Source organism: Lithobates pipiens, unplaced genomic scaffold (genome assembly GCF_037356315.1).
Source record: "Lithobates pipiens isolate NorthernLeopardFrog02 unplaced genomic scaffold, aLitPip1_a1.2 Scaffold_16, whole genome shotgun sequence".
In the NCBI taxonomy this organism is placed as follows: Eukaryota; Metazoa; Chordata; class Amphibia; order Anura; family Ranidae; genus Lithobates; species Lithobates pipiens.
The window spans coordinates 216,396,715-216,423,638 of NW_027507748.1; the positions used below are offsets into that span (position 1 = coordinate 216,396,715).

Below are 26,924 nucleotides of genomic sequence, written 5' to 3' on the forward strand. Positions count from 1 at the left end.
TCATTAATCTGTGAAAGTATTGCAGTATGGATTGGATTAGAAGGATCTCTAATTGTATGTCTGGTAAATGTTACCTATTACATCCAATAGCTGTGTTTTTAATCTACTGGTACTGGCTTGTTGCAGTGCTATTTTCATGGTTTCCCAATAAAGTTGGTTGTGTACCCTGCCTTAAACATTGTGTGACATGATAAATTTGTTGCGAAGGTTGAAGGCTTTTTACCTTCTATCCAATCTATGCACAAAAGTATTGGCACCTGAGCCCCATCTCTATCCAGCAATGTTCACAAAAGCAGCAGCTCTTCGGGATCCCTGCCATTGGCTCCCGCTACTATCAATCACAGCCAGTGAGCCAATGAGAGCAGGGGTGGGGCTGAGTCATGTTGTGTGCCTGAATGGACAGACACAACGTGGGGGCACTCAGCAGGAGGGAAGGGCTAGGCGTGCCTTTGGAGGGCCCTTGAAGAGCAAGATCGGGGCTACTCTGTTCAAAACCATTACACGGAGAAGGTAAGTATAGTTTGCTTATTTTTAAAGAAGAAAAAAAAACTCAGCCTTTTTAATATCACTTTAATCTAGCCTTTCTTAACCTTTTTAATAGAGTAATGCCGTGTACACTTGGTCGGATTTTCCAACGGAAAATGTTCGATGGGAGCTTCTTGTTGGAAATTCTGACCATGTGTAGGCTCCATCAGACGTTTTCCATCTGAATTTCCCACACACAATTTGAGATCTGGATCCCATTTTTTTCCGACAACAAAATCCATTGTCGGAAATTCAGTTTTGTGTGTACACAATTCCGAAGCACAAAGCTCTACGCATGCTTGGAATCGAACAGAAGAGCCGCACTGGCTATTGAACTTCAATTTTATCAGCTCGTCGTACGTCACCGCATTCTTGATGTTCTGAATTTCCAAAAACATTCTGTGACCATGTGTATACAAGACAAGTTTGAGCCAACATCTGTTGGATTTTGTTGTCAGAATGTCCGATCGTGTGTACGCAGCAATACCCTTCACATTATTATGTCTCAGAAGCCCTGCTAAATTAGTCTCTAGCTCATGGTACATCTGCATGGCCAGTAAGTTGTAAATCTAAAATCATTTAAAAAATAAAATACATTTTGTGTATCTAACAAATGTACAGAGCAGGTCATTTTATTTTACTTTTTTAAATTTCCTTGGAGAAAATAAAAATAAAGGCCAGATAGGAGCACCAATAGTGAAAATTGTACTAGTGCCCCTGGTAGTTTGTAGTGGTTGTCACATAAGGGTTGATTTACTACAACTCGAGAGTGCAGTCTGGTGCAGCTCTGCATGGAGACCAACCGGCTTCCAAATTTCTAACCACACAATCAGAATATCGTACAAAAAAAAAAATTTTCTAAGCGATTGTATGGTAATATAAATGTTAGTACACAGCTGTCACTCCGAAATTTTCTGAGGGGACGGACGTGAATTTTTCTCGTACGATACCAGATCATACGATTTTAGTTTTAATCAGTACAGTTTTTGTCCAAAAATACATTACAATACATTACATTGCTTCAGAATTTTTATTCTGTCGTCTGAGAATTTTCATACTTTAATAACCTATTTTGTTTTTGTTGTGGAGATTAGCATCCAAAAAAAGACGATCATTCGTCTAATCTTATTGTGTGTACTAGGCTTTACATTGACTAGTGTGAAAACTGACCCTCTTGCACACAACTAAAAAGATAGCTGAAATGATTGGTTAATCAGCTTTAAAAAACTCTATTTCTCAAGGAACCCCTAGTAACCTCTGGAGAAAACCCCCAAGTTGAGAAACCTTGTATTAATCCTTGAAAACATTAATCAATTTAAATCAACGCTGTTTATAAAATAAAATCATGAAATCTTTGTATATCCGTAACACTGTTGGAAGGGAGAATAATTATATCTTAATAGAGATACGTATGCAGAAACTTAATAAAAAGCACATTAGCAAGTGTAAATTGCATTGAATGTAAGGATCATAAATCAAAGGCTAAGTTTCACTATTTTGTAACATGTGATATTCTTGGGGTGGGCAGGGAATCCTCTCCCCACACCTGCGGTCACTTTTTTACATTTTTTGTGAATGGATGAACTTCAAGTCTTGTCTGCCACTACAGCAGACAGCTTGTAGTTCATTGATTCTTTCTGTGCTTCAGTAACTGCTCTTATGGAGGTATGGGCAGACAGATGTACGGAAGGAGCCTGACATTGCATGTGTGACACATTGATCTTGGATACAATGCGCTGCAGTGTAAAAAATATAGTGCACTTTTTTTTTTTTTTTTTTAACTGCAAAATGTGCATTTAGTGAAACTGAGTAGAGGTGTACCGAAAATTCAGGATGCACTGGCTGAAACGGAAAATTATGGCTTTTAAAAAAATCTGTTTTATAATTTGTATTATATTTGACTGTTTAATATAAATTTATTGTCAGCAATTATCGGCACCTTTTTAGCACAAGAAGAAAAGCTCAAGAAAAATGCATCCCTTTAAAATAAATTGTATGTTTTCACACTGGTCTGAGCTTCCATTGTGGTGTTAAAAAATCTTGCCTGTGTGTGTGTGTACTTTTTCTATTTTTTTTATAATACTTTATTTTCTGGAAAAAATAAAAAAAAATATTTCTCACAGAAAGTATTGCAGTAACACATGTTTTGCTATACACATGTTTATTCTCTTTGTGTATTGGAACAAAACAAAAAAGGAGGAAAAAAGAAAATTGGACATAGTGTCACACAACTCCAAAAATGGGCTGGTCAAAATTCTTCGCACCCTTAACTTAATATTTGGTTGCACACCCTTTGGAAAAAAAAATAACTGAAATCAGTCGCTTCCTGTAACCATCAATAAGCTTCTTGCACCTCACCCGGAATTTTCGGACCACTCTTCCTTTACAAACTGGAAGGGCGCCTTTTTCCAACAGCAATTTTAAGATCTCTCCACAGGTGTTCAATGGGGTTTAGATCTGGACCCATTGCTGGCCAATTTAGAACTCTCCAGCGCTTTGTTGCCATCCATTTCTGAGTGTTTCTTGATGTTTTTGGCATCATTGTCCTGCTGGAAGACCCAAGATCTCGGATGCAAATCCAGCTTTCTGACGCTGGGCTCTACAGTGCGACACAAAATCCTTTGGTAATCCTCAGATTTCATGATGCCTTGCACACATTCAAGGCACCCAGTTCCAGCAAAACAACCCCAAAACATCATTGAACCGCCACCATATTTCTCATGCATAGCGTTTAATTTAAATGACGATGGATCGTTTGCACTGACACTGATGCTCCCTGAGCCTGCAGGACAGATTGAATTTCTTTGGAACTTGTTTGGTGCTGCTTATCCACCATCCGGACTAGCCTGCCTTGCAACCTTTCATCAATTTTTTCTCTTCCGTCCACACCCAGAGAGATTAGCTGCAGTGCCATGGGTTGCAAACTTCTTGATAAAGTTGTGCACTGTGGACAAAGGCAAATTGAGATCTCTGGAGATTGACTTGTAACCATGAGATTGTTGATATTTTTCCACAATTTTGGTTCCCAAGTCCTCAGACAGTTCTCTTCTCCTCTTTCTGTTGTCCATGCTTAGTGTGGCACACACAATGCAAAAACTAAGTGAGCGTCTCTCCCCCTTTTTTTTTTTTTTTTTTTTTTTTTATATTGCCCACACCTGTTACTTGCCCCAGGTGAGTTTAAAGGAGCATCACATGCTTGAAACAATCATATTTATCCACAATTTTGAAAGGGTGCCAAGAATTTTTTGACCAGCCCATTTTTGGAGTTTTGTGTGAGTCTGTCCAATTTTTTCTTTTTTCCCTCCCTTTTTTTTATTTTTTATTTTGTTCCAATACACACAAAGGGAATAAACGTGTATAGAAAAATGTGCTACTGCAATACTTTTCTGTGAGAAATATTAGATTTTCTGGAAACATGTCTAGGGTGTCGCCAATTGTGTGTGTGTGTATATGTGTGTGTGTATGTATGTATGTATGTATGTATGTATGTATGTGTATATATATATATATATATATATATATATATATATATATATATATATATATATATATATATATATATATATATATATATATATATATATAATTGTTCTCCTCTATCTATATCTCTATCACAGATTGTATATTGAACACCTTTTCATTATAAAGCTGACACTTTGCATATAAAAAGCGTGCAATTTGAGTCACCAAACGGCAGACCTGATCGAGCCTCCATTCACTCGTATAAAGCAGCAGATGGAGGCGTGAAATACAGCACAGTGAGTAGAGATTGACCTGTCATCTGCCTGCTCAGTGGGGATCAGGGGATTGATCCCCCGCTGAGCAAAGCAGAGTACGCCGGACAGACCACCCGTGTGAAAGGACCCTCACTGGTGGTAAATAAATCACTGTAATTTAAAATGCCTATACCAGGAAGATTTACCTGTAATGAATGCTTGGTGATTGTCAGATGTTCTGTTTTGTAACTCTACATTTAAATGTCATAACACAATCTATTGCCAAATGTTGATCATGTAATATCTTGGGTTTTCTTTTCTTTTTTTCAGGATTCCATGTGATTCCTACTGTGTCCAACGTCGTTCCAGAAAGCTGTCTTCTGATTGTTGTTGGGCTTTTGGTTGGTGGACTTATCAAAGCAGTTGGTGAAATCCCTCCAGTTTTAAGTTCCAAAGTCTTCTTCCTGTACCTTTTGCCCCCCATTATCCTAGATGCTGGATACTTCTTGCCCCTGCGTCCTTTCTCTGAAAACCTGGGAACTATTCTGATATTTGCAGTGGTGGGCACCCTCTGGAATGCCTTCTTTATAGGGTCACTGCTGTTTGCAGTGTGCCAGATAAGTGGAGCCCATCTTTCAAATGTAGGCCTCCTGGACAACTTGCTGTTTGGCAGTATCATATCAGCTGTGGACCCGGTGGCTGTGTTGGCTGTGTTTGAAGAAATCCACATCAATGAGCTGCTCCACATTCTAGTGTTTGGAGAGTCCTTGCTTAATGATGCAGTCACAGTAGTAAGTGTTGGATTTTAACTACTTTCATCATTCTTGGTTTTAAATAATTTGGATGGATTAATCTAGAGGCATTAAAAAAAATTGTAGTGCCAAAAAATGAGCCACAGACATTGAGACCTGCTTTTATTTCCTGTCCGGAACTAAATCTAATTGCTGTGGGTAAAATCTTCATTTTAATTTGCTAATTTTTTTTTCTTTTAAATTGGCCCATCTCTCATTTCAATACATTCAATATGTAAACATAATTGAACATATTTTCAGGTTCAGTTTTTATTAAAAAAAAGTACAATATACATTGCATGTAGAAGGTATAATGTAGTAATACAACATATATATATTTTGTACCTGTGTGTGGATATAGAGAATTATTAAAGATGACTAAAAATAACAAAGTAATATTACAATGTTTACTGTCAAACCAACAAGGAAGCAAACTATCCTGTCTTTTTAAGGTGGTGTGGGTAAACTAAAGCCGAGCTCCACCCAAAAGGGGATGCTCCCCTTGTTTATACCTCATCCCCTCCACTGCCACATTTGGCACTTTTTTTTTTGGGGGGGGGGGGGGGGGCACATGGTTTCGGCAGGTACCTGCTCCCCTGCCCTGAAGTTCACCGCAGTCTTTTGGAACACATCACAGGTCCCAGGAGACTATGGGACCATTCACAAAGTGCAGCACTACTTTTGCATGCGCAGTAGGAAACAGGCTGTGAAGCCAAAAGGCTCCAGTTGCGGTTTCCTTTACTGCCTGCACCCAAAGTCGATTTAAGGTTCATGGGAGGACATCGCTGGATCCCTGGACATGCAAGTGTCCTTTTGTATTAAGTCAGCGGCTACAGTATTTGTAGCTGCTTACGTTTTTTTTTTTGTTTTTTTTTTTTTTTTCTGAAGGAGCCTGGAGCTCCTCTGAAAGACTAGCTTGCTTAAAGATATTTGCAAGAACATACAGCTTGTATCACTTGTTCACTGTAACCAAGTTCCCTAGCTATATTTCCATATGCTATTATAGTAGAACTAAACCCTTTATTTAAAAAAAAAAAAAATAAAAAAGACGGTTATAACCCCTGTAAAATTTACTTTTGCCCCAATGGGGATATTTTTCCTTCACTTCCTGTCCCCTAGCCAAAACAGGAAGTGAGAAAATCCCTGCAAATTAAAGGAATCTATTGGGGACCCCCAGATTACCAGAATGATTGTACCCTTTGGAAGATTTCCCCTCTATTCTGGGGACAACCTAAAATTTGGGACTTTTCTATTGCTTTCAATGATGGTGAACAGGACACAGAGAATCTCCCTAATGGGGGCACAGACGGCAATAAAGACTCGACAAAAATATTCTAATCCCTCTCCACTCTACCCAAAATAAAAATGTTTTGCCTTTAGTCATATTTTAAATTAGCTGTGCTCTTCCATCTTTGATTAGCAAACTGGCTAGCTGTAGCAGTGAGACTTTCTCTTTTCTTTCTGCAAACACGAGGGCAGATCTTCCTTTTTAGGGCCTGTTAAAGAGGAAGTAAACCCTGATGAGTTTACTTCCTCTTTCATTCCCTGTAAAGGTAAAGCATAATGGACTACTATGCATCTCATAGTAGTCCATTATGTGTCACTTACCTGACACAGGAGCCAGCGAAGTCACCGCTGTCCCCTGTAGTCCGGCGCATCCATCGTCTCGGTGGGGTCTCGCTGCTCCGCTGCCGTCATTCGGCGAAGCCGCGATGACGTCACTCCCGCGCATGCGCACGGCAGCCACCACTCGCGGCATATCGCCGTTGACCGCGGCGCACTCAGTACGCCTGCGCGCCGCTGTCTACGGCGCATGCGCCGTAGACAGCGGTGCCTGTCTTTCGGCAAATATCTCCTAAACCGTGTAGGTTCAGGAGATATTTCTTGGACCTACAGGTAAGCCTTAATCTAGGCTTACCTGTAGGTCAAAGTTGGTTGTAAGGGTTTACAACCACTTTCACACCAGATGCAGTTCTGTCCGCTATTTTTCTGCACTAAAAATGCATTCAGTGTTTTCTTGCATTCCAATGGCTCTAGTTCACACCATGCAGTCAATTCCAGTCAGTTTCCACACCTGGAACTGACTGTATTGGTGTGAACTAAAGCCGTTGGAATACATGGGAAAACACTGTGCAGAAAAAAGCACACGGAACTGCACCTGCTGTGAACTAGCACTTAAAGTGCATGTAACGCCTAGACTTTATTTTCTTTGGATAGAATAGGGAAGATTTTTAGGTGATTTTCTTAGGCTTCCTATCCTGGAAATGCACCAGGAAATTGGGGGGGGGGGGAGCTCACCAAAATTAAGGAACAGTTGAGTCAAGAATATGCAGGTAAGAATAATTATAAATTTTTATATTGTTGGGTAGTAGTCCACTGTAAGATTTCTGTAGAAGAGCTTTAAAAGCGGTTGTAAACCCTTACAAACCACTTTGACCTACAGGTAAGCCTAGATTAAGGCTTACCTGTAGGTCCATGAAATATCTCCTAATCCTACAAGGTTTAGGAGATATTTGCAAAAAGACAGGCACTGCTGTCTACGGCGCATGCGCCGTAGACAGTGGTGCGCAGGCGCACGGAGCATGCCACTGCTAACAGCGATATGCCGTTAGTGGCAGCTCCTGTGTGCATGCGTGGGAGTGACGTCATTGCTGCTCCGAAACTCGCAGCGCCGGAGCAGCGATACCCGGAAGAAGACGGACGCTTCGTGCTACAGGGGACAGCTGTGACATCGCTGGCTCCTGTGTCATGTAAGTGACACATAATGGGCTACTATGCGATGCATAGTAGTCCATTATGCTTTACCTTTGCCGAGCAACAAAGTAAGTAAACCCATTAGGGTTTACTTCCTCTTTAAGGATTCTATTGCACATTTGTAAATGAGCAGTATCTTACATTTAAATGATTGAATTTAATTGAATTTTAAATACATGAGGGAAGGAAGTTTAATTAGCGTGGAAGCAGAGTAGGAGGCACCATTGCGAAAGGTATGGGGTTTTTTTTTTTTTTGTGTTTGCTAAAACCTCCAAAAAACAAACATTTTTCCGCTGTACCTAAAGCAGGGGTGCCCAACCTTTTTAAGCAACTGGGTAACAAGTCGCGGGCCACAATGAGCGGAGCAGGTGGATGACAGGTCACGGCTACACTATCTGATCCACCTAGATGGAAGGGGACGAATTTCCTTCAATTTTTTTTTTTTTTTTTTTTTTTAATCGGATTTTTAAGATTGGATTGGAGGCAGGTCTGAGTAAATGGACAAAAGTCTGTTTACATCTGCCGCTCTAGAGGTGAATTGAGGGTCCAATTGGGTAGGGCCGATCATTTGAAAAGGGACAAAACTGCTTTCACACTGATGTGCTTTCGGTTTACCCACACCACGGGTGTAGCGTAGTACACCTGTGTCTATCCTGTGGGTTAACTGAACTTTGCCATAGACTCTGCCTGTGACAAAAGCCGGCGCTGTACAGGAAGCCTTATGTGGCTCTGCTCCTGCTTTCTTCCTCTACCACCAGCTTCATTCACAACACTGATGCTGTGGTATGAGGGGTCGGCAACCTGTGATCTGGGCTTGCTAACCCGCCGTTCCAGAGCAGGAGGTCGCGGGGGCCACATCAGAGGGCTCAACGGGCCACATGTGGCCACTGGTTGGCCACCCCTGACCTAAAGCCTGGTAGACATCGGCTTAATATTGGCCGGTTCAACAAAAAAAATGCCCGACCTTTGGCCCTTGTGTATACCAGGTGGTCGGACAGAAGCCGGCCTAACTGGCATGCAGGAAAACCAGCATCCGTGTTCTGGCAGGGGGCGTCACCCTGTAGGCATACTATAGCTCAGGTGAGAAATCACTGTACTAACTTAACATTGTATAGTTGGTACAATGCACTTGAGCGAATTTAAGTGTCTACCAGACTCAAGCCCTGTTGCCCATAGGTGGATTGAAGTGCAGCAGAGATGGTCCAAATTTCGACACTGTGAACACTGTAGTTTTACACAAGTTGATCTTCTGTACAACCGCCCTGCTGGAAAATGTCCTCTTGCTGAGTGCTGCAGGCTCTATACTGCATTGCTGATCTCTGTATTCTGATGCTGTCTGAGAACAACACAGCAGGGAGAATTCCTCCATCCACCTCCAAATGCGAGTCGAATCGGGACAATTTTTTTATTTTTTGTTGAACAAAAACTGACCCACCTATGACCATCTTTCTCCAATGCCAGAAAACACTAAGCTCTATGTAGGCAAAGGGTAAAAATAAACAACACTTTTCCCTGTCGCCCATGTTATTTTGAATCTTTCCAAAACCTATTTATTCCCCTATGTCTGCTCATTTGTTCTTCTACTATTAGTTGATGTGTATCTCTCTCTCTCTCTAGGTTTTATATCACCTTTTTGAAGAGTATTCTGCTTTGGATCAAGTCGCATTCCGTGATATAGCTCTGGGGTTCCTGAGTTTCTTTGTTGTTGCCCTGGGAGGGGTATTTGTTGGAGTGGTGTATGGGATTACCGCAGCCTTCACTTCCCGCTTCACCTCCCACATCCGTGTCATTGAGCCCTTGTTTGTTTTCCTCTATAGTTACATGGCATATATGTCTGCAGAGCTCTTCCATCTCTCAGGAATTATGGCGTAAGTTACTTTTACTCTAAACTACCTGTTTTTGGTAGCTATCACAATACTCTTGCCTTCTGTTTGGCATGCTGACACCATGTTGGCTTGTCTTGTTGCTTTACTGCTCTGGTTTGTAAAAATAAAATGTTTTGCAGATTGAAAACGTGGTGTTTTTTTTCCTTTTCAGCCTTATTGCTTCAGGAGTTGTAATGCGACCTTATGTGGAGGCTAATATTTCCCACAAGTCCCATACCACCATCAAATATTTTCTGAAAATGTGGAGCAGTGTCAGTGAGACTTTAATTTTCATCTTTCTTGGAGTTTCCACCGTGGCCGGACCTCATTCTTGGAATTGGACCTATGTCATCTGCACCCTTATCTTCTGTCTGATAGCACGCGTGTTGGGTATTGCTTTAAATTTAATTTAGATTGTATTTGGCATGAACATGTGACCTGTACCCAGATTTACATGCGACAGTTGAGGCATTTTAGTTTACCATTATCTGAATAGTGTAACTAGTGACCTACTTCCAGGGTATAACAATACTTATTAAATATGTGATTTAGCAAATCAAAGAAGTGAATACACCTATAAATCTGTGTGCTTTTTAAAGACTTTTTTTCTCATATCGTCTTCCAGGACAGCCTCTGAGATATAGGGCTCCTCCCTCCGGGACAGGAAACGCGTCAACCCAATCAAAGGTGTGGTCCTCCAGGCCCTCCTCAGTTTTTGTGTTTCCTGCCGGACGGGAAGGAGCACGTTGGAACTAGTAAGGGGAGCTCCTTCTCAGGGGTTTGTCCTGGAGGGAGCACCTGGTGGACCTGACCCTTAGCACCCCTCGGTCCGTTCGGAGGGAGGAGAGGGTAGCTATCAGTCCCCGCTGCCATTTAAATGTTCGGAGAGAACGGGACCCCGATGGGCAGCAATCTCCCCCCTCTGTAGCGCTAACCGCTCGTACCTAGTCGGTCGGATGGCGGGCGAGAGACGTTCGTTTCACCGGCTGGTGTTCGGGTACTGTGAGCGTTGTGTTCGTAAGGAACGCACGGCGTTGGGGGCGGAGTCTTTGCGTTCCGGCATCCGGAAGTGGGAGAGACGCACTTCCGCCGGATTCGCGTCATCTGGGGGTGCCGCAGGACCTGTTCCAGTCCTTTGGGCGTGGCGGTGTGACTACAGGGTTGCCTGGAGCGGTGTGAAGGCTCAGAGAGACTGAGTAAGACACAGGAACCATGGAGGGTGCAGTTGTGCAGGTGGACTCCGGTTCAACAGTCTCCAGTACCTCTCAGGTAAGCTTGGTGAGGGCAGACCAGGACTTGCACTGGGGGGTGGAGGGGTCACTCTGACCTTAGTACCCTCCCAGGGTGGAGAACCTGCTGGTGAGGGGGGACACTTCCTAGGCAGACCCTAGAAGCACAGTGGTTTGGTCAGGGGTGGTATTGTAATGGGACCCTGTTTTTTCGTTGTTTTTAGGTTAAACAGGACAGAGCCCAGATACCTTTGCCCAGAAGGAAATGTGCCGTGTGCGGGGCTAAGTTAGGCACCGGTTGGGAGAAGCCGCTTTGCCCGGATTGTGTCAGTAGCCTGGTGAAAGAGGACTCGGTGGCAGCTTGCCACAAGGTTTTGACGTCCGTAAAGGATGAGATAGCATCCACCTTCCAGTCATTTAAGAGCATGATGGATAGGGTGCAGGGTCCTTCTGTCTCTTTACCCAGGGCCGTGAGTATGCCCTCCTTGTCTGAACCAAGTCAGGAGGAGGAGGTGGATAGGGAGAGGTTACCTAGGTCATTAGCCTCCTCTAGGACAGAATCTACTTCTGAGTCAGAGGGGGAGGAAGAATCCATTAGATCAGCCAGATACAAGCTTTGGACGATGTGGGTGACCTCCTCAAGGCAATATATGACACTTTGGAGATCAGGGAAGAACAGGTCCAGCTTTCAAAACACGACATGATGTATCAGGGGTCGAGTGTGCTGAAAGACAGGGTATTCCCCGTCCATAAATCGCTGGTTGAGGCGATTCTGCTGGAGTGGGAACAACCGGAAAAAAGGCCATTTTTTTTCAGGTAGCCTTAAAAGGAGATTCCCTTTTGAGACAGATGCAGTGCATCCCTGGAACAAGGTTCACAAATTGGATGCTCCCTTGGCTAAAGTCTCTAAGAAGACAGATTTGGCCTTTGATGATATGGGTTCACTCAGGGATCCTATGGATAAGAGGGGAGACGTGCTGCTTAAGAGGGCCTGGGATGCCTCTTCCATTGGGCTTAAACCAGCCTTAGCAGCTACCTGTGTGGCCAGAAACTTAGAGTGTTGGCTTACACAGTTACAATCGCATATTTCAGCGGGCACTTCCAGGCAACAGCTGTTGAAGTCCTTTCCGCTATTGTTCAAGGCAGTGGGGTTTTTGGCCGATGCCTCTGAAGAATCAGTCAAATTGGCTGCTAGATCTGCAGCACTAGTGAATGCTGCCAGAAGGGCCGTTTGGCTTAAAACCTGGTCAGGTGACGCAGCTTCAAAATTGAAGCTATGTGGATTACCCTTTTCAGGGGACCATTTGTTCGGGCCCGGCCTGCAATAGGCGTTAGAGCGCACGCAGGATAGGAAGAAAGCTTTCCCAGAAAGGAAAAAGAAACCTGAAGGGAAGCGCCTTTTTCGAGGCCCTAGGCAGCAGAACCTGCAGGAAAGGGAGGTTCGCCCCAAAAAACATTGGACAGGTCACAAGGGAAGGGGCAGAGAAGGAATCTTATTCAATCCTCCTCAACCCTCCCCTAAAACCCAGTGACTCCTGCGTCCCGGTGGGAGGAAGACTGGCGAAGTTCCTTCCACAATGGGATACTTCAACCGAAAGTCCATTCATTCGAGATGTAATAAGGAACGGCTACAGGTTGGAGTTTGGTTCAGTTCCCCTCCCAAATTTTCAGGTAACCAGGTTACCAAGGGACCAAGAGAAGGCAAAGGCTCTGGGTCTTCTCCTGGGGGGATCTGGTGGACCAAGAAGTGCTGGTGCAGGTGCCTCCGGAGGAGCGAGGCTTGGGGGTTTACTCCCACGTATTCGTGGTAAAGAAACCTTTGGGAAAATTCAGGCTAATACTGAATCTCCGCCCCCTGAACAGGTTCATAAAATGCAAGCGGTTCCGTATGGAGTCAATCTTCTTGGTAACCAAGTTTCTGTTTCAGGGCTGTCACATGGCCACCGTGGATCTCAGGGATGCATATTTGCATATCCCGATTCATCTGGAGTCCCAGAGGTTTCTCAGGTTGGCGGTGAGGTTGAACACGGGTGTGTTACACCTCCAGTTTCGAGCTCTCCCTTTCGGGCTTTCAGCCTCACCAAGGATCTTTACAAAGGTTCTGGCAGAGGCACTGGCCCCGTTAAGGCTCAAGGCTATAACAGTGATTCCATATCTGGACGATCTACTGTTCATAGCCCTGTCGGCCCAACAGCTGCAGAAGGATGTGCAGGAGGCCTTGGGTTTCCTGCGCTCGCTGGGGTGGCTAATAAACCAGGAAAAATCCCAGTTGACCCCCTCACAGGAGGTCCTGTATTTAGGATACAGGATTTCTTCGGTGGAGATGAGGGTATTTCTTCCTGCGGAGAAGATCAACAAGCTAGAGCAGGCGGTAGCCCAGCTTCAATCAGGTCGGGAAGCCCAGATCAGGGAGGTTATGAGAGTCCTGGGGTTGATGACTTCATGCTTTCCAGCGGTGGCCTGGGCAAGGCATCATCAGCGCCCTTTGCAGAGACTCATGCTCCGTTATTGGGATGGCAGGCAGCAGAGCCTGGATCAGGTTATGCCCCTATCCTCGGCCGTCAGGAGGTCTCTGTGGTGGTGGCGGGCCCAGGTCAACCTAGACAGGGGTCTTCCCTGGTCCCCACAAGCTACGGTGGTGGTCACGACCGATGCCAGTGCGCTGGGTTGGGGTGCCCACCTAGAGGGAATCTTAGCCCAAGGTACCTGGTCGAATCTAGAGACAGGTCGTTCCTCAAACCAGAAGGAGATTCTGGCAGTTTGGAAGGCTATAGAAACCTTCCAGTCCCAGTTACAGGGCAGGGATCTGCAGGTTCGGTCAGACAATGTGGCAGCAGTAGCCTACCTGAACAAGCAAGGGGGAACCAGAAGCCCCGCGCTGCAGGTGATTGCGGACAGAATCTTCTGCTGGGCAGAGAAGAACTTGTCCTCAATATCAGCCATTCATCTGAAGGGAACTCAGAATTTGCTGGCCGACTTTCTCAGTCGCCAGAAGATGGGTCAGGACGAGTGGTCCCTCAACAAGGAAGTGTTCGAGGAGATTGTGTCATGCTGGGGAAGGCCAGAAATAGACCTATTTGCAACAGAATGCAACAGGAAGGTGACACAATTTTTTTTTTTTTTCGGTTCACCCACAGGATCGGGCCAGGGGGATAGACGCCCTTGCCAATCCATGGCTGTTTGGCCTGTGTTATGCCTTTCCTCCTGTAAGGATGGTGGCGGAGGTTCTGCAGAAGTTCAGATCGGAAGCTACGGACCTCATTTTAGTGGCTCCTTTTTGGCCAAGGAGACCCTGGTTTGCCAGCATAAAGAGATTGGCTGTTCATCCTCCGCTGTTTCTACCAGTCAGGGAGGATTTGCTTTCCCAGGGGCCGATCCTGTATCCTCAGATAGAGAGACTCAAGCTTGCGGCCTGGTATCTGAGGAACAGATCTTAAGATCACAGGGTTTTTCAGAAAGAGTGGTTAAGACCTTATTAGAATGCCGTAAACCAGTAACTAGAGAAATTTACGCCAAGATAGGAAAGAGGTTTAATTCCTGGTTGCGAGAACAGGGGATTGCAAGTCCCGGGGTCCCGGCAGTCCTAGATTTTCTACAAGCAGGGGTAGAACTGGGCCTATCTATCGGCACTCTAAAGGTACAGGTGGCAGCCTTAAGTGTTTTCCTTCAGTCCTCCCAGCAGAATCCTTTTGTCAGGAACTTCTTCAAGGCTTTAGCTAGATCCAGGCCTGTGAGAATGAAGACCTGTCCTACTTGGGATTTGTCCTTGGTTCTTAGGGCTTTGACCCGAGATCCATTTGAACCATTAGAGGGAGCATCACTTAAGTGGATGGTACTAAAAACTGTGTTTTTGATAGCAATCATGTCAGCTAGAAGGGTCAGTGATCTGCAAGCGCTCTCGGTCAGAAAGCCATTTTTGTTAATTTTAGAGGACAGGGTAGTACTTAAGACTGACCCTAGTTTTCTTCCTAAGGTTGTGTCCACTTTTCATAGGACACAGGATATTATTTTACCAACATTTTTCTCAACCTCAGGAGAGGATGAGGCGAGATCTTTAAGTTTGTTAGACGTCAGGAGAAGTCTATTAATTTTTTTAGAGGCCACTAAAGTCTTCAGGAAGTCAGACTCACTTTTTGTTAATTTTTCGGGCGCACGCAAGGGCTGCAAGGCGTCCAAATCGTCTATCGCCAGGTGGATACGAATGGCGATAGTTAAAGCCTATGAATTAGAGGGGAAGCAGGCACCCTTAGTTAAGGCACACTCTACAAGGGCGGTTTCCGCATCATGGGAAGAGAGGGCTGGAGCCTCTCCGGAGGAGATCTGCAAGGCAGCAACGTGGTCCAGCTACTCAACGTTTGCAAGACATTACCGTCTGGATTTATGGTCTGATAAAGAGCAGACTTTTGGACGTAAGGTCCTCCAGGCAGTGGTCCCTGACAAGGTGAGCTCCTTGCTTATCATCTGAGGCTGTCCTGGAAGATGATATGAGAAAACCGGAGTTAGACTTACCGGTAACTCTTTTTCTAGGAGTCTTCCAGGACAGCCTGGTTTCCCACCCAAAGTTGTTTAAGTTGGACTAAGTGGTGAGGATGTGTACTAACGTGATTGTTAGTGTGTTATGTCTTTCAGAGCCTTCCGGCGGTTCTTGGAGTAAAACTGAGGAGGGCCTGGAGGACCACACCTTTTATTTGATTGGGTTGACGTGTTTCCTGTCCCGGAGGGAGGAGCCCTATATCTCAGAGGCTGTCCTGGAAGACTCCTAGAAAAAGAGTTACCGGTAAGTCTAACTCCGTTTTTTTTTTTTTCTGGACATGTTCTTGATAGATGGAGATAGATATATATATATATATATATATATCTATCTCTATCTATCTATCTCTATCTATAGCCCTAGACCTCCTCTGTAACTCAAAACATGCAACCTGTAGAATTTTTTTTAAACGTCGCCTATGGAGATGTTAAAGGGTAAAAGTTTGTTGCCATTCCATCAGAGGGTGCAATTTTGAAGCGTGACATGTTGGGTATCAATTTACTCGGCGTAACATTATCTTTAACAATATAAAAAAAAATTGGGCTAACTTTACTGTTTTATTTTTTTATTAAATTATTTTTCCCCAAAAAAGTGCGCTTGTAAGTCCGCTGCGCAAATACGGTGTGACAGACTGTATTGCAACAACCACCATTTTATTCTCTAGGGTGTTAGAATAAAAAAAAAAAAAATATATATATATATAATGTTTAGGTGGTTCTAAATAAAGGGAAGGAGATAGGCAGGCAAAAAAAAAAACGGGCAGAGGAAGCTCCATTAGCATTGATGGTTGTCATACCAACGGCCACCACAAGAGGGCGCCATATTCCAGAAGGAATCATAGGACCGCAGAAGGCCTCCAAGCCGCGGCCTCAATTACCGGCCGCCGGGCGGAACGGCCCGACGCGATCATGCTGGGGGGAGGGGGGAGGGGGGGGGGGAAATCACGGAGACGGGATACCCCCAGCTGTGCTGCCCCAGGCACCAGGTCGCTAATTCTAGTCGCAAATGCGACATGGCGCCCGGGTTTTGTCGAGAGAGTGTGTATGTGTATATGTATGTGTGTGTGTGTGTGTGTGTGTGTATATGTATATATATATATATATATATATATATATATATATATATATATATATATATATATATATATTTCTCTAATGCCTTAATCCCCCTATTTGGGCTCTTTTGTGTCTTCATAACCTCAGTGGTTTCACTTCGGGGCTTTTAATAACTTTTTTTTTTTTTTAAATGGATGGCTTTAAGTGCCATTTCATCTTGGCCTTGGCCTATTAACCATAAGGGGTAGATGGAGACAGATTTTGTATAGCAGCTGTGTTTGTGTGACCCTGCTTTGTCATGGGATCATGATAAATGTCAGCAATAACATTGGGCTTCTCTTCCTTTTTATATTGACCTTGGTAACAGTCTGGACACAGCAAGTATACAGTGCATGTGAACATGTACACACAGGTCAATGTTTATTTACTTTCTTTAGACCTTAAAGTATAGCTGATCCCCAAAAAATGTAATACTCTGCAGTTTACAAGCCCTTGGATGAGATGGCTGCATTTGTTTTTTTTTAAGGCTAAGTACAATTTCTGCACGTATAGAAATAAACCCATTAGAAATCATCACATGGACTGAACTGACTGTGGCAATGCTGTGCCTCCCTAGACAGTGTGGTTTATAATCTTTTATTTTATTTTTTATTACAAACATAATACGCACAAAAAAAAGGGAAGTTTGGGACTTTAAATGAAGCACTTGGATAGTAAAAGACAGAGATATTTCATTGGACCATATTAATTTATTTAATTGAATGTTCAAAAGAACTACTCATTATAAATAAGTCCAATTCATGATATATATAAATATCGATACAATAAAAACATAATATATGACATAATGTATAGTATCCACATGTAGTTATACATAACAGTAATAGATTAATTAAGTAATGTGGCAGAATAGTGCCCATGACAGCATGTCCGACATCGACAAATGTATGCACATGATAGATATGCATCCCATAAATGAGGACAAAATTAAATTTGTAATAAATGGTCAAGGACTTCTAAATAGGTAATTAAGGACTTATGGATGTGGTTCCGTATACAGGTATAACCCGAGCATCAAAGAGCAGAGCTCGACTCGTTTCGTGGGTGTCTCCCCACTCATCAGGAGCAGATGCTACCACAAAGTTTCTATAAAAGATAGATAAAATAAAAATTATACAAATAATATACTGACCAGTAAATTAAGATGGTAAATTCATAAAACTATATTATGAATAGATAGTTTGGTTAGAGCGGACTCACCAGTCCAGGCGTCAAATGCAACGCACAGCGGTGGGCGCCGGGCGGGCCAGGGACAAGCTCCCTATATGGGCACTGAGGCGGCAAATAAATGGATACGATATCTGGCACAGAAGGAGTGTATCAGCATGAGAAAGTGTGCCGAAATGGTGTTGATACTAAGAAAAGTGAAAGTGAAAATAAATCAACAACAGCAAACTTCACAAAATGATGAACACAAAGCAGAGTGATATTGAGTAGTGAGTATGCAAGAATGGCTGACATATTGAAAACAGAGTATGAGGGGGTAGAATGGATGTATGTGTGGGAGTGTGAGTGCATGGGATATGGTAAGTGTGAAAATGAAGAGTAAGGTATGTGTTGGTGATAATAAACAAGGGGGGATAATCAATTAGCAATAGACAAAGAATATGTCAGTGAGGATAGGGAGAAAGAAGGAAAGAAGAATGGGAAAAGTAAACAAGTATGTACCTTGATATCGATCCTGGAACAACCAGCTGACCAGATAACTGGTGTGTTCAGACCCCATGCAGAGACTGGCCTGACAAGCAGCCATCCCTGAATGGGGTTTAAATATGCCGCCAACGCCATGTACGTGAGACTGAGGGGGGAGGGGCCGCGCCCAACCCCGGTCATCAACCAGCGACAGGCACGTAAACCCCCCCCTCCCAGAGACACGGAGAATGGAAAAACCAAAAACGCCGGCGTGATGACGCTAAGACCAACGTCACACGCACGGCGTAGGTGACATGGCGTCGATGTGCAGAGTGGAGTCCGCCCGAACCTCCCGATCAGAATGGAAAGGGGAGGAGGGGAGGACCCGCTGGCGCATCGCAGTGCCCGCAAGAAAGAAAAGACCAAGTACCACCCAATCGCCTCACACGGAGCACAATCGGCCGGCCAGTGGGTATACATCAAACCATAATGACTAAATATCCATATAAGGCATATTAAACGGTGTCGGTAAATGCTGTCATTATACAGTATGTACATAGATAAAAAGATATAATAAATGTATGTGGATTTAAGAATAACATTATATTGACAATTTAGACACAGGGAAGGTAGGGGAACACTACCAAACCCTTTTATCCAAGTGCTTCCATCCCGGTATATATGTATATATAAGCAACAAGAGGGGAAGTTTTGGGACTTTAAATGAAGTACAGTTGAGTACCTCCATCCCGGTAATTAATACGCACAAAAAAAGGGAAGTTTGGGACTTTAAATGAAGCACTTGGATAGTAAAAGACTGTATAGGTGAACTTGCCCTTTAAGGACATAGTGATCTTGTATATTTGTGGTGGTGGCTAATTTAAAGAGGAAGTAAACCCTTCCAAACAACTTGGACCTACAGGTAAGCCTAGATTAAGGCTTACCTGTAGGTCCAAGCAATATCTCCTAAACCTATATGGTTTAGGAGATATTTGCCCGAAAATGGGCACCGCTGTCTACGGCGCATGCGCCGTAGACAGCGGCGCGCAGGTGCACTAAATGCGGCAAATCCATGAATGGATTTGCCAAATTTGTCGACTCCCGTGCGCATGCGCGGGAGTGACGTCATCGCGGCTTCGCCGAGTGGCAGCGGCGGAGCTGCGAGACGCGACTCCCGTGCGCATGCGCGGGAGTGACGTCATCGCGGCTTCGCCGCTGTGATTCGTCGGAGCTGCGAGACGCCACCAGCAACATGGATGCGGCGGACTACAGGGATCAGCGGCGACTTTGCTGGCTCCTGTGTCAGGTAAGTGACACATAATGAGCTACTATGCGATGCATAGTAGTCCATTATGCTTTACCTTTGCAGGGAAAAAAAGAGGAAGTAAACCCATCAGCGTTTACTTCCTCTTTAACCACTTTCAGACCGGACCATTTTGCTGGTCAATGACCAGAGGTCTTTTTACAATTTGGCACTGCGCTGCTTTAACTGGTAATTGCGCGGTCATGCAATGTTGTACCCAAACAAAATTTGCGTCCTTTTCTTCCCACAAATGGAGCTTTCTTTTGATGGTATTTGATTGCCTCTGCGATTTTTATTTTTTGCGATATAAACGTAAAAAGACCGCAAATTTTGAAAAAAAATGATATTTTCTACTTTTTGTTATTAGAAAAATCCAATAAACTCAATTTTAGTCATACATTTAGGCCAAAATGTATTCAGCCACATGTCTTTGGTAAAAAAAAAAAGTCAATAACTGTATATTTATTGGTTTGCGCAAAAGTTGTCACATCTACAAACTAAGGTACGTTTTCTGGAATTTACGCAGCTTTTAGTTTACGACTGCCTATCTCATTTCTTGAGGTGCTAAAATGGCAGGGCAGTACAAAACCCCCCCAAATGACCCCATTTTGGAAAGTAGACCCCCTAAGGAAATTGATAAGAGGCATGTTGAGCCCATTGAATATTTTATTTTTTTGCCTCAAGCGATTGAATAATGACAAAAAAAAAATTTTTTTTTTTTTTTTTTTTTACACAAAGTTGTCACTAAATGATATATTGCTCACACATGCTATGGGCATATGTGAAATGACACCCCAAAATAAATTCTGCTGCTTCTCCTGAGTACGGGGATACCACATGTGGGACTTTTTGGGAGCCTAGCCGCGTACGGGGCCCCGAAAACCAAGCACCGCCTTCAGGCTTTCTAAGGGCGTTACAGTTTTGAAGGCCATAAAATGCCAAGATGGCACAAACCCCCCCCAAATGACCCCATTTTGGAAAGTAGACACCCCTAAATTTAGGGGTACACTAGTGAGACTAGGTAATAAATGGCGGGTGCCCTGAAACTATAAAAAAATAACTAACCAACCAGCGTCACCTGTAACAGTTATATGGTGATCACTGGTGAAAGGGTTAACTAGGGGGCAATCAGGGGGCTTTATGCGGTAGTATATGGGGGTCCCTGGCGCTATAAAAAGCTGCGGCAAACCTAAATACCTACCTGCCTAACTAGCGTCACCTGTGACACTAATACAGCGATCAGAAAAACGATCGCTTATTAGGCTGGGTTCACACTGGAGTGATGCGGGAACGCCACGAATCCGCGGCGGGTTCCCGCATCGCATGCCTCCCGGCGGCAGTTCACACTGCCCTATGCGAACTGCTGGGAGTGTCAGTGAAATGTTAATGACACCCCCAGATCAGTTCGCATATCGCAGTGCGATCTGCAAACTCGGATCGCATGGTGTGAACACCCATGCGATCCGATTCTGCTGCGGACCAAAAAAAGGGTCCCGTGCGAATTTGCGGCGGGTGCGGCGAATGGCTGAACTCGAATCGCACAGAGATCGGATGTGATTTGCACTGCAGTGCGGTGCGAATCACATCCGTTCTCATAAACCGCTGCAATGTGAACCCAGCCTTAGTGACACTGGCAACGGGGGGTGATCACGGGGTTAAACCTTTATTGGGGGGGTTAGGGGGGTACATTAGAACTAAAGGGGGCTAACCCTAACTGCCCTAACAGTTATTACAGTCACAAATGACACCAATGCAAAAAAAAAAAATGCAATTGGTGTCACTGTGACTGGGGGGGCAGGGGTAATTGGGGGGTGATCGGGGGGTAAAGGGGGGGTGTGAGTGTGCCTGGCATGTTCCACTGTGAAGTGTCGTGTTGGTGCAACTCACCGATCCTCGGTGCCGGAACGAAAAATACCGACACTGAGGAGAGATTACATCACTTCCTCTCCTGTGTTTACATTACAGGAGAGGAAGTGATGCAATGCTTCACTCCCATTCGTCAGGAGCGATCGCGAGGGGGTGGCCATGAATGAATGGCCGCCCCCTCATCCCGGATCGCTCCTGCACGGATACCGACCGCCGCTGGCACCGGGGGGGGCCCGATCGGGCCCCCCACCCGCGGGAAGGCAGGGACGTACAGGTACGCCCATATGCCTGCCCGTGCCATTCTGTCGACGTACATCGTCGTGCGGCGGTCGGCAAGTGGTTAAGAGCCGGTATCTTTTTATTTTATTTTTTTTTATTTTTTTTTTTTATTTTTTTTTTTTAATCCAAAGCAGATGAGGGTGTTGTGGTCCAGGATCCAGAAGACTGAAAATAGGGGGGCATTAGCGGTAAAGCTGCGCTTTTCAGGCACTAGTGGGGGTGCTTTTAACCCCCTGCTAGAAGCCGAGGAAAGGGTTAAAAGGGCCGCTGCCAAAGCACTGCCCATTGATTGATTGATTTCAATGGCGGGGGCGGTTTAGGAGCACTCCCGCACCGCCCCAAAGATGCTGCTTGCAGGACTTTTTATTTTATTTATTTTTTTTCTCCTGTCCTGCAAGCGCACTGCCCCAGTGTTCAAGCACTTGGGCTTGCACACTGGGGCTGCAGAAGAGGCAGTTTACAGGCGCTTTTGTGCTAAAGATGCTATCTTTAGCACAAAAGCGCATGTAAAATGCCCCAGTGTGACAGTAGCCTAAATCCTCCCCCCCAATTTTACCTGTACTGTATTTTTATTACATTTCCTGGCAAGTGTCCTTAACATTTAATAATTTAGATACATAGAAAAAATTATTTACTTATCAGTGTCAAGTGTTATGTTTTCTATCCCTTCCCTAGGTGTTCTTGGCTTAACTTGGTTTATCAACAAATTCCGCATAGTGAAGCTGACGCCCAAAGACCAGTTCATTATTGCATATGGTGGCTTGCGTGGAGCCATTGCTTTCTCCTTGGGATACTTATTACATAGTCCTAACAGAAATATGTTCCTCACGGCAATAATTACAGTAATATTCTTCACGGTGTTTGTACAGGTGAGTAAAGGAACTTTTTGGGGCAGGTGACACTGTTGTGCTGTTATATTAGTTTTTATTTTAATTAAATAGTCCAGTGTGTAAAGGGACTGCAACATATTGTTTAACAACGATGGCATATTTGTCTAGCCTTGTATGAGTTGGAAATTATTGTTTTTGGGGAAGTTCTAAACCTGCACAAACGAGTTTAGCTCCTTCACCCCGGTTGAAAATAATGTGTTTTTTAGCTGTGTACAGCAGATAGTTTTGTATGCATCTAAATGCAGGACTATAGTAATCAGTGAGCCCAAACACATAGGGCCTATTCACATTGGCAGAAAAAAAAAAGTTTTTAAATGCGTGCAGCTGATTTTGTATGCACAACTGCAGATCATACATGTATAAATGCGCATGTACTAGGTGTGTATTTTATGCAGGATTTTTCAACACCGCAACCCGCCCTTCTTTTTTTTTTTTTTTTTTTTTTTTTTCCTGCCTTTGTGAATGAGCTCTAGCTCTGCCAGCAAGACTTCTGTTTGTTTTGTTTTCAGAAAATGCGGGTGTAAATGCAGTGTGGGTTTTTCTGCCCTTGTGAATAAGTCCTTTTTTATTTTTTTGTTTTGAAAATGAACACACACTATATTGTCCTGTATAATGTAAAAACTATGAACAAGGGAGTGTATATAGCAGAAACCTTGTTGTGTTGGACAAACCTCACTATAAGGAGCTGGACAGCTGACAAAAGATAAACTTGCCTGCTGGTGTTGGTGAGATGCAGTTCATTAGTTGTAGCAGTCTGAAGGCTTCTGAGTATGTGTACAGGGGGAAAAAACACTGTACACCAAGAGATCCAGTACTTTTTGTTATGAGACCATGCTAACTATGCAGTTACTTGAAGTTGCATCCTTGTCTCAGTATCTAAGTTTGAGGATATTGCAGTATGAATGTGGTGTGTATATATTTGTACAGCTACAGAATGCATGCATAAACTATGCCCCCTTCCCACAGCCTACTTGGGACACCCAGAACATAACTGTCACAAATTAGGAAATGTATCATATAAAGAATAATAATGCAGTGAGTCCACACCCTGCAGTGTTTGAGGAATGTGACCCTAAACTGCTGCTTTCCAACCACAGGATCATATGAGCAAAACCACTTTCTGAGATTCACAGCATATTTGAAGCAGATAGTACTTCTTTCATCAGTAGCTGCACATTAGCACTTTGAGCAATGATAAACTTTCAGAATAACCCAAATCGAAGAGACTGAATTGTTCCTAAAAGTTGACTGTAACCCAGTGATTTTGGAAGGATAATAAAAGGGCTGTGAGCATAGCTATAGGCGGATGTGGAACTACAATAAAGGGCAAGTAAACTCTGCACATGCTTTACTTTGACATCTGATAGGACTTGTGGTTGATGAATGGCCCTGCTTTAAACTGAGCATTAACCCTTTTTGCAAACTTCTGTCACTGAAAGGGAATGACCATTCGTCCGCTGGTGGAACTTTTAGCTGTGAAGAAGAAACAAGAAACAAAACGCTCAATAAATGAAGAAATACACACGCAGGTAATTAAATAGCACATATCCTTTTCTTATGAAAGTGCATGTTTAAAACATTTGTAACCATATATATTTAGATTCATTTTAGTGCCTTTAAGACCAAACTGCAAGCAACTTTTCTCCATGAATAAATTCTTATGTCGCATACTAGAATGGCATAATTTAATAAAAATATTTTTTACCAATAAAGAGGAAGTAAACTCCCTAGTTTGTACCTATAGGTACTGTACATATCTCCTAAACTTGCACCATTTAGGAGATACTGTATACACGGCCGATAATGTCATCTGCTCATGCGCTTTGAAGGAACAAGCGCCCGGGGCATTTCTTCAGAGCCCTGTGCAGTGAACGTTGGTTCCCACGTGCATGCACAAGAGCAACGTTATCGCGGCTATAACCTTTTACAGCAACAGAGCTCGTGCACCCGCAAGAAACACCGGGAAAGATGTGAGCGGTCTGCGGGAAGGCTTCGTTCTAAGGTAAGTATTTCATAATGAGCTAGTATGCGATGCATTCTAGCTCATTATGCCTTTGTCTTACCAGTTTTTTGGGGGGTTTTTTAACCCCCTCGTACCCAGCTCATTTCTGACACTTCGTTCCTACATGTAAAAATCTACTTTTTTATGCTAGAAAGTTTACTTTGAGAAAAATGTTATATTATAAATAATTAATTTTTTTTTTTTTTTTTTTTTTTTTTAAGCAGAGACTCTATAGAATAAAATGGTGGGTGTTGCAATTTTTTGTCACACGGTATTTGCGCAGCGGTTTTAGAAACACAATTTTTATTTTTTTTGGAAGAAAAGTTAGCCCAATTTCTTTGTATAACGTGAAAGATGTTATGCAGAGTAAAAGGATACCTAACATGTCACGCTTTAAAATTGCACCTGCCCGTAGAATGGCGACAGTGCTTACAATTCTCCATAGGTGACGCTTTAAACGCCTTTCCAAGTTACCAGTTTAGAGTTGCACAGGAGGTCTAGTGCTAAAGTTATTGCTCTTGTTCTGATGTTCACAACAATACCTCACATGTTTTGCGATCACCGTTTTACATATGCATGCGGGAGTAACATTTGCGTTCGTATTTGTGCATATAGCACTATTTAACTTAATATTTTTTTGCACTAACTTTATTGCTATTACAAGGGATGAACAGCATCCCTTGTGACAGCATAGGTCCTCTTTATAGAGAGATTTGGGATCTGTTAGACCCCAAATCTCTTCTTTGGCCCCCTCATGCAACCGATCAGAGAGATTGGTCCGCTCAGCTGCGTTTGTGGCCAGGTAAAGGGGCAGTACCAGAAGTGACAAACTCGTTGCTCCCAGTTTCCAGGGTTACAGAGCAAGGGGAACCACGTCCGTTTCTCTCTCTGTACAGGGCAGCCATAGCTGCTGGCCTCCGCGATGGGACTAGAGAGGTGGGAGGGGGGTTGGACCCCCTTCTGCCACCTGCAGAAGTGATCAAGTGGCTAATTGGCCACCCCACTCACTTCTGCATTACTCGGAATCGTTGGCTGAAAAGAATACCTGTAAGTGCAGACATCATCCCGGTATAACCACTGAAACCCAAGGACGTTACAGTGACATTCCTTGGGTAGGAAGTGGTTAAAGTGGTGTGTAAACCCCATGTTCCATGTGAAAAACTAGCTTATGTACCTTGGCAGTACCATAATGTAACAGTAAAAAAGAAAAAAGGCTCAATAGCGCAAACAGAGGGTGGAAAGAACCCCCACAAATGCCATAAAGTCAATATAGTAAAGGCGGTACAAATTAAAAGTCCACTATAGTGATGGCTGCTGCACATCTTCTCAGGATATTTGATCTCCTCTATACACTGTAAAAACAAAAGGAAACAAAGGCATCGCCATCTAAGTGTATCTATTTATAGCAGTCGCATTTCAACTGGACTTGTAATGTTAAAGACCTTTTTGTAGCTTCTCTAAGCTGTGTAGATGTTAGTCCAAAAACAGGATGGGAGGCGTGAAAGTTGTGGTTAGTAGGTGCCAAGCATTACTGTCATGCCAGCAGACAAATGGAGAGATGCACTGGGAGTCATTACATCTGATTACCAGTCTAATATGACCACTCTTAGTGATGCCAACACTTGTGAGCCACTAAAGAAGGACCCCACTAGCTCTTATAGGGAAAAGAAAGTGATGGACTGATTAGAAAAGGTAAAAAAAAAAAAAAATATATATATATATATATTATATCTCTATCTATCTATCTCTCTTCTTTTGGGTTCACTGATGGTATGTTCAGAATGTCTGTCTGATTTTAACTGCAGATAGTCGCATGTAAAAAGCGGTTATGCCTGATTTGTTATGGTCACACATTTGGATAAGAAAATGAGCATGTCCAGAATGCTTTCAAAGGACTTTAACAGAATAAGGAGTGCATGGTCAAAATGTGTTTGTAGGGATTGTATAGTATTTTTCTGCTTTTGACTTACTGGGTACTCTAAAACAGGCATGTTTTATTAATGAATTTAAACATTCCTTCTCTCTATACTTGTTGCGGATCAACAGACAGCACTTATGGGAAAACATCAGAATTCCAGCCAGGGAACTAGGATTTTCCAAAGTAAAGCTCCACAATGGCAGCCCTTGTTGTTCTTGCATGACAGATTACATTTAAGGCCCCTTTCACACTGGGGCGGGAGCAGCATTGGCTGTAAAACTGCGCTATTTAGCCACTAGCGGGTAGGTTTTACCCCCTGCTAGCGGCCAAGAAAGGGTTAAAACCACTGTAGCAGCACTTTGCCATGCTGCCCAATTGATTTCAGTGGGCAGGAGCGGTTTATACACCGCTCCTTGACCAGTCCAAAGATGCTGCTAGTAGGCCTTTTTTACTGTCCTGCCAGAGCACCGCTCCCGTGTGAAAGCACTCGGGGCTTTCACACTGGAGA

The 26,924-nt window shown here is 43.6% G+C and overlaps 1 protein-coding gene across 2 annotated transcripts in view; it reads left to right on the forward strand.

The window, feature by feature from the left end:
• Positions 1-26,924, forward strand: part of SLC9A1 (solute carrier family 9 member A1) — a 122,154-nt gene that overhangs the window by 43,746 nt on the left and 51,484 nt on the right. The window contains exons 2-6 of one of the 2 annotated variants that reach the window (XM_077481026.1): positions 4,572-5,032; positions 9,404-9,654; positions 9,824-10,041; positions 22,282-22,475; positions 23,936-24,025. In XM_077481026.1, coding sequence (XP_077337152.1) covers positions 4,572-5,032; positions 9,404-9,654; positions 9,824-10,041; positions 22,282-22,475; positions 23,936-24,025 — 1,214 coding nt within the window. The other variant, XR_013274444.1, reaches the window with a different exon arrangement.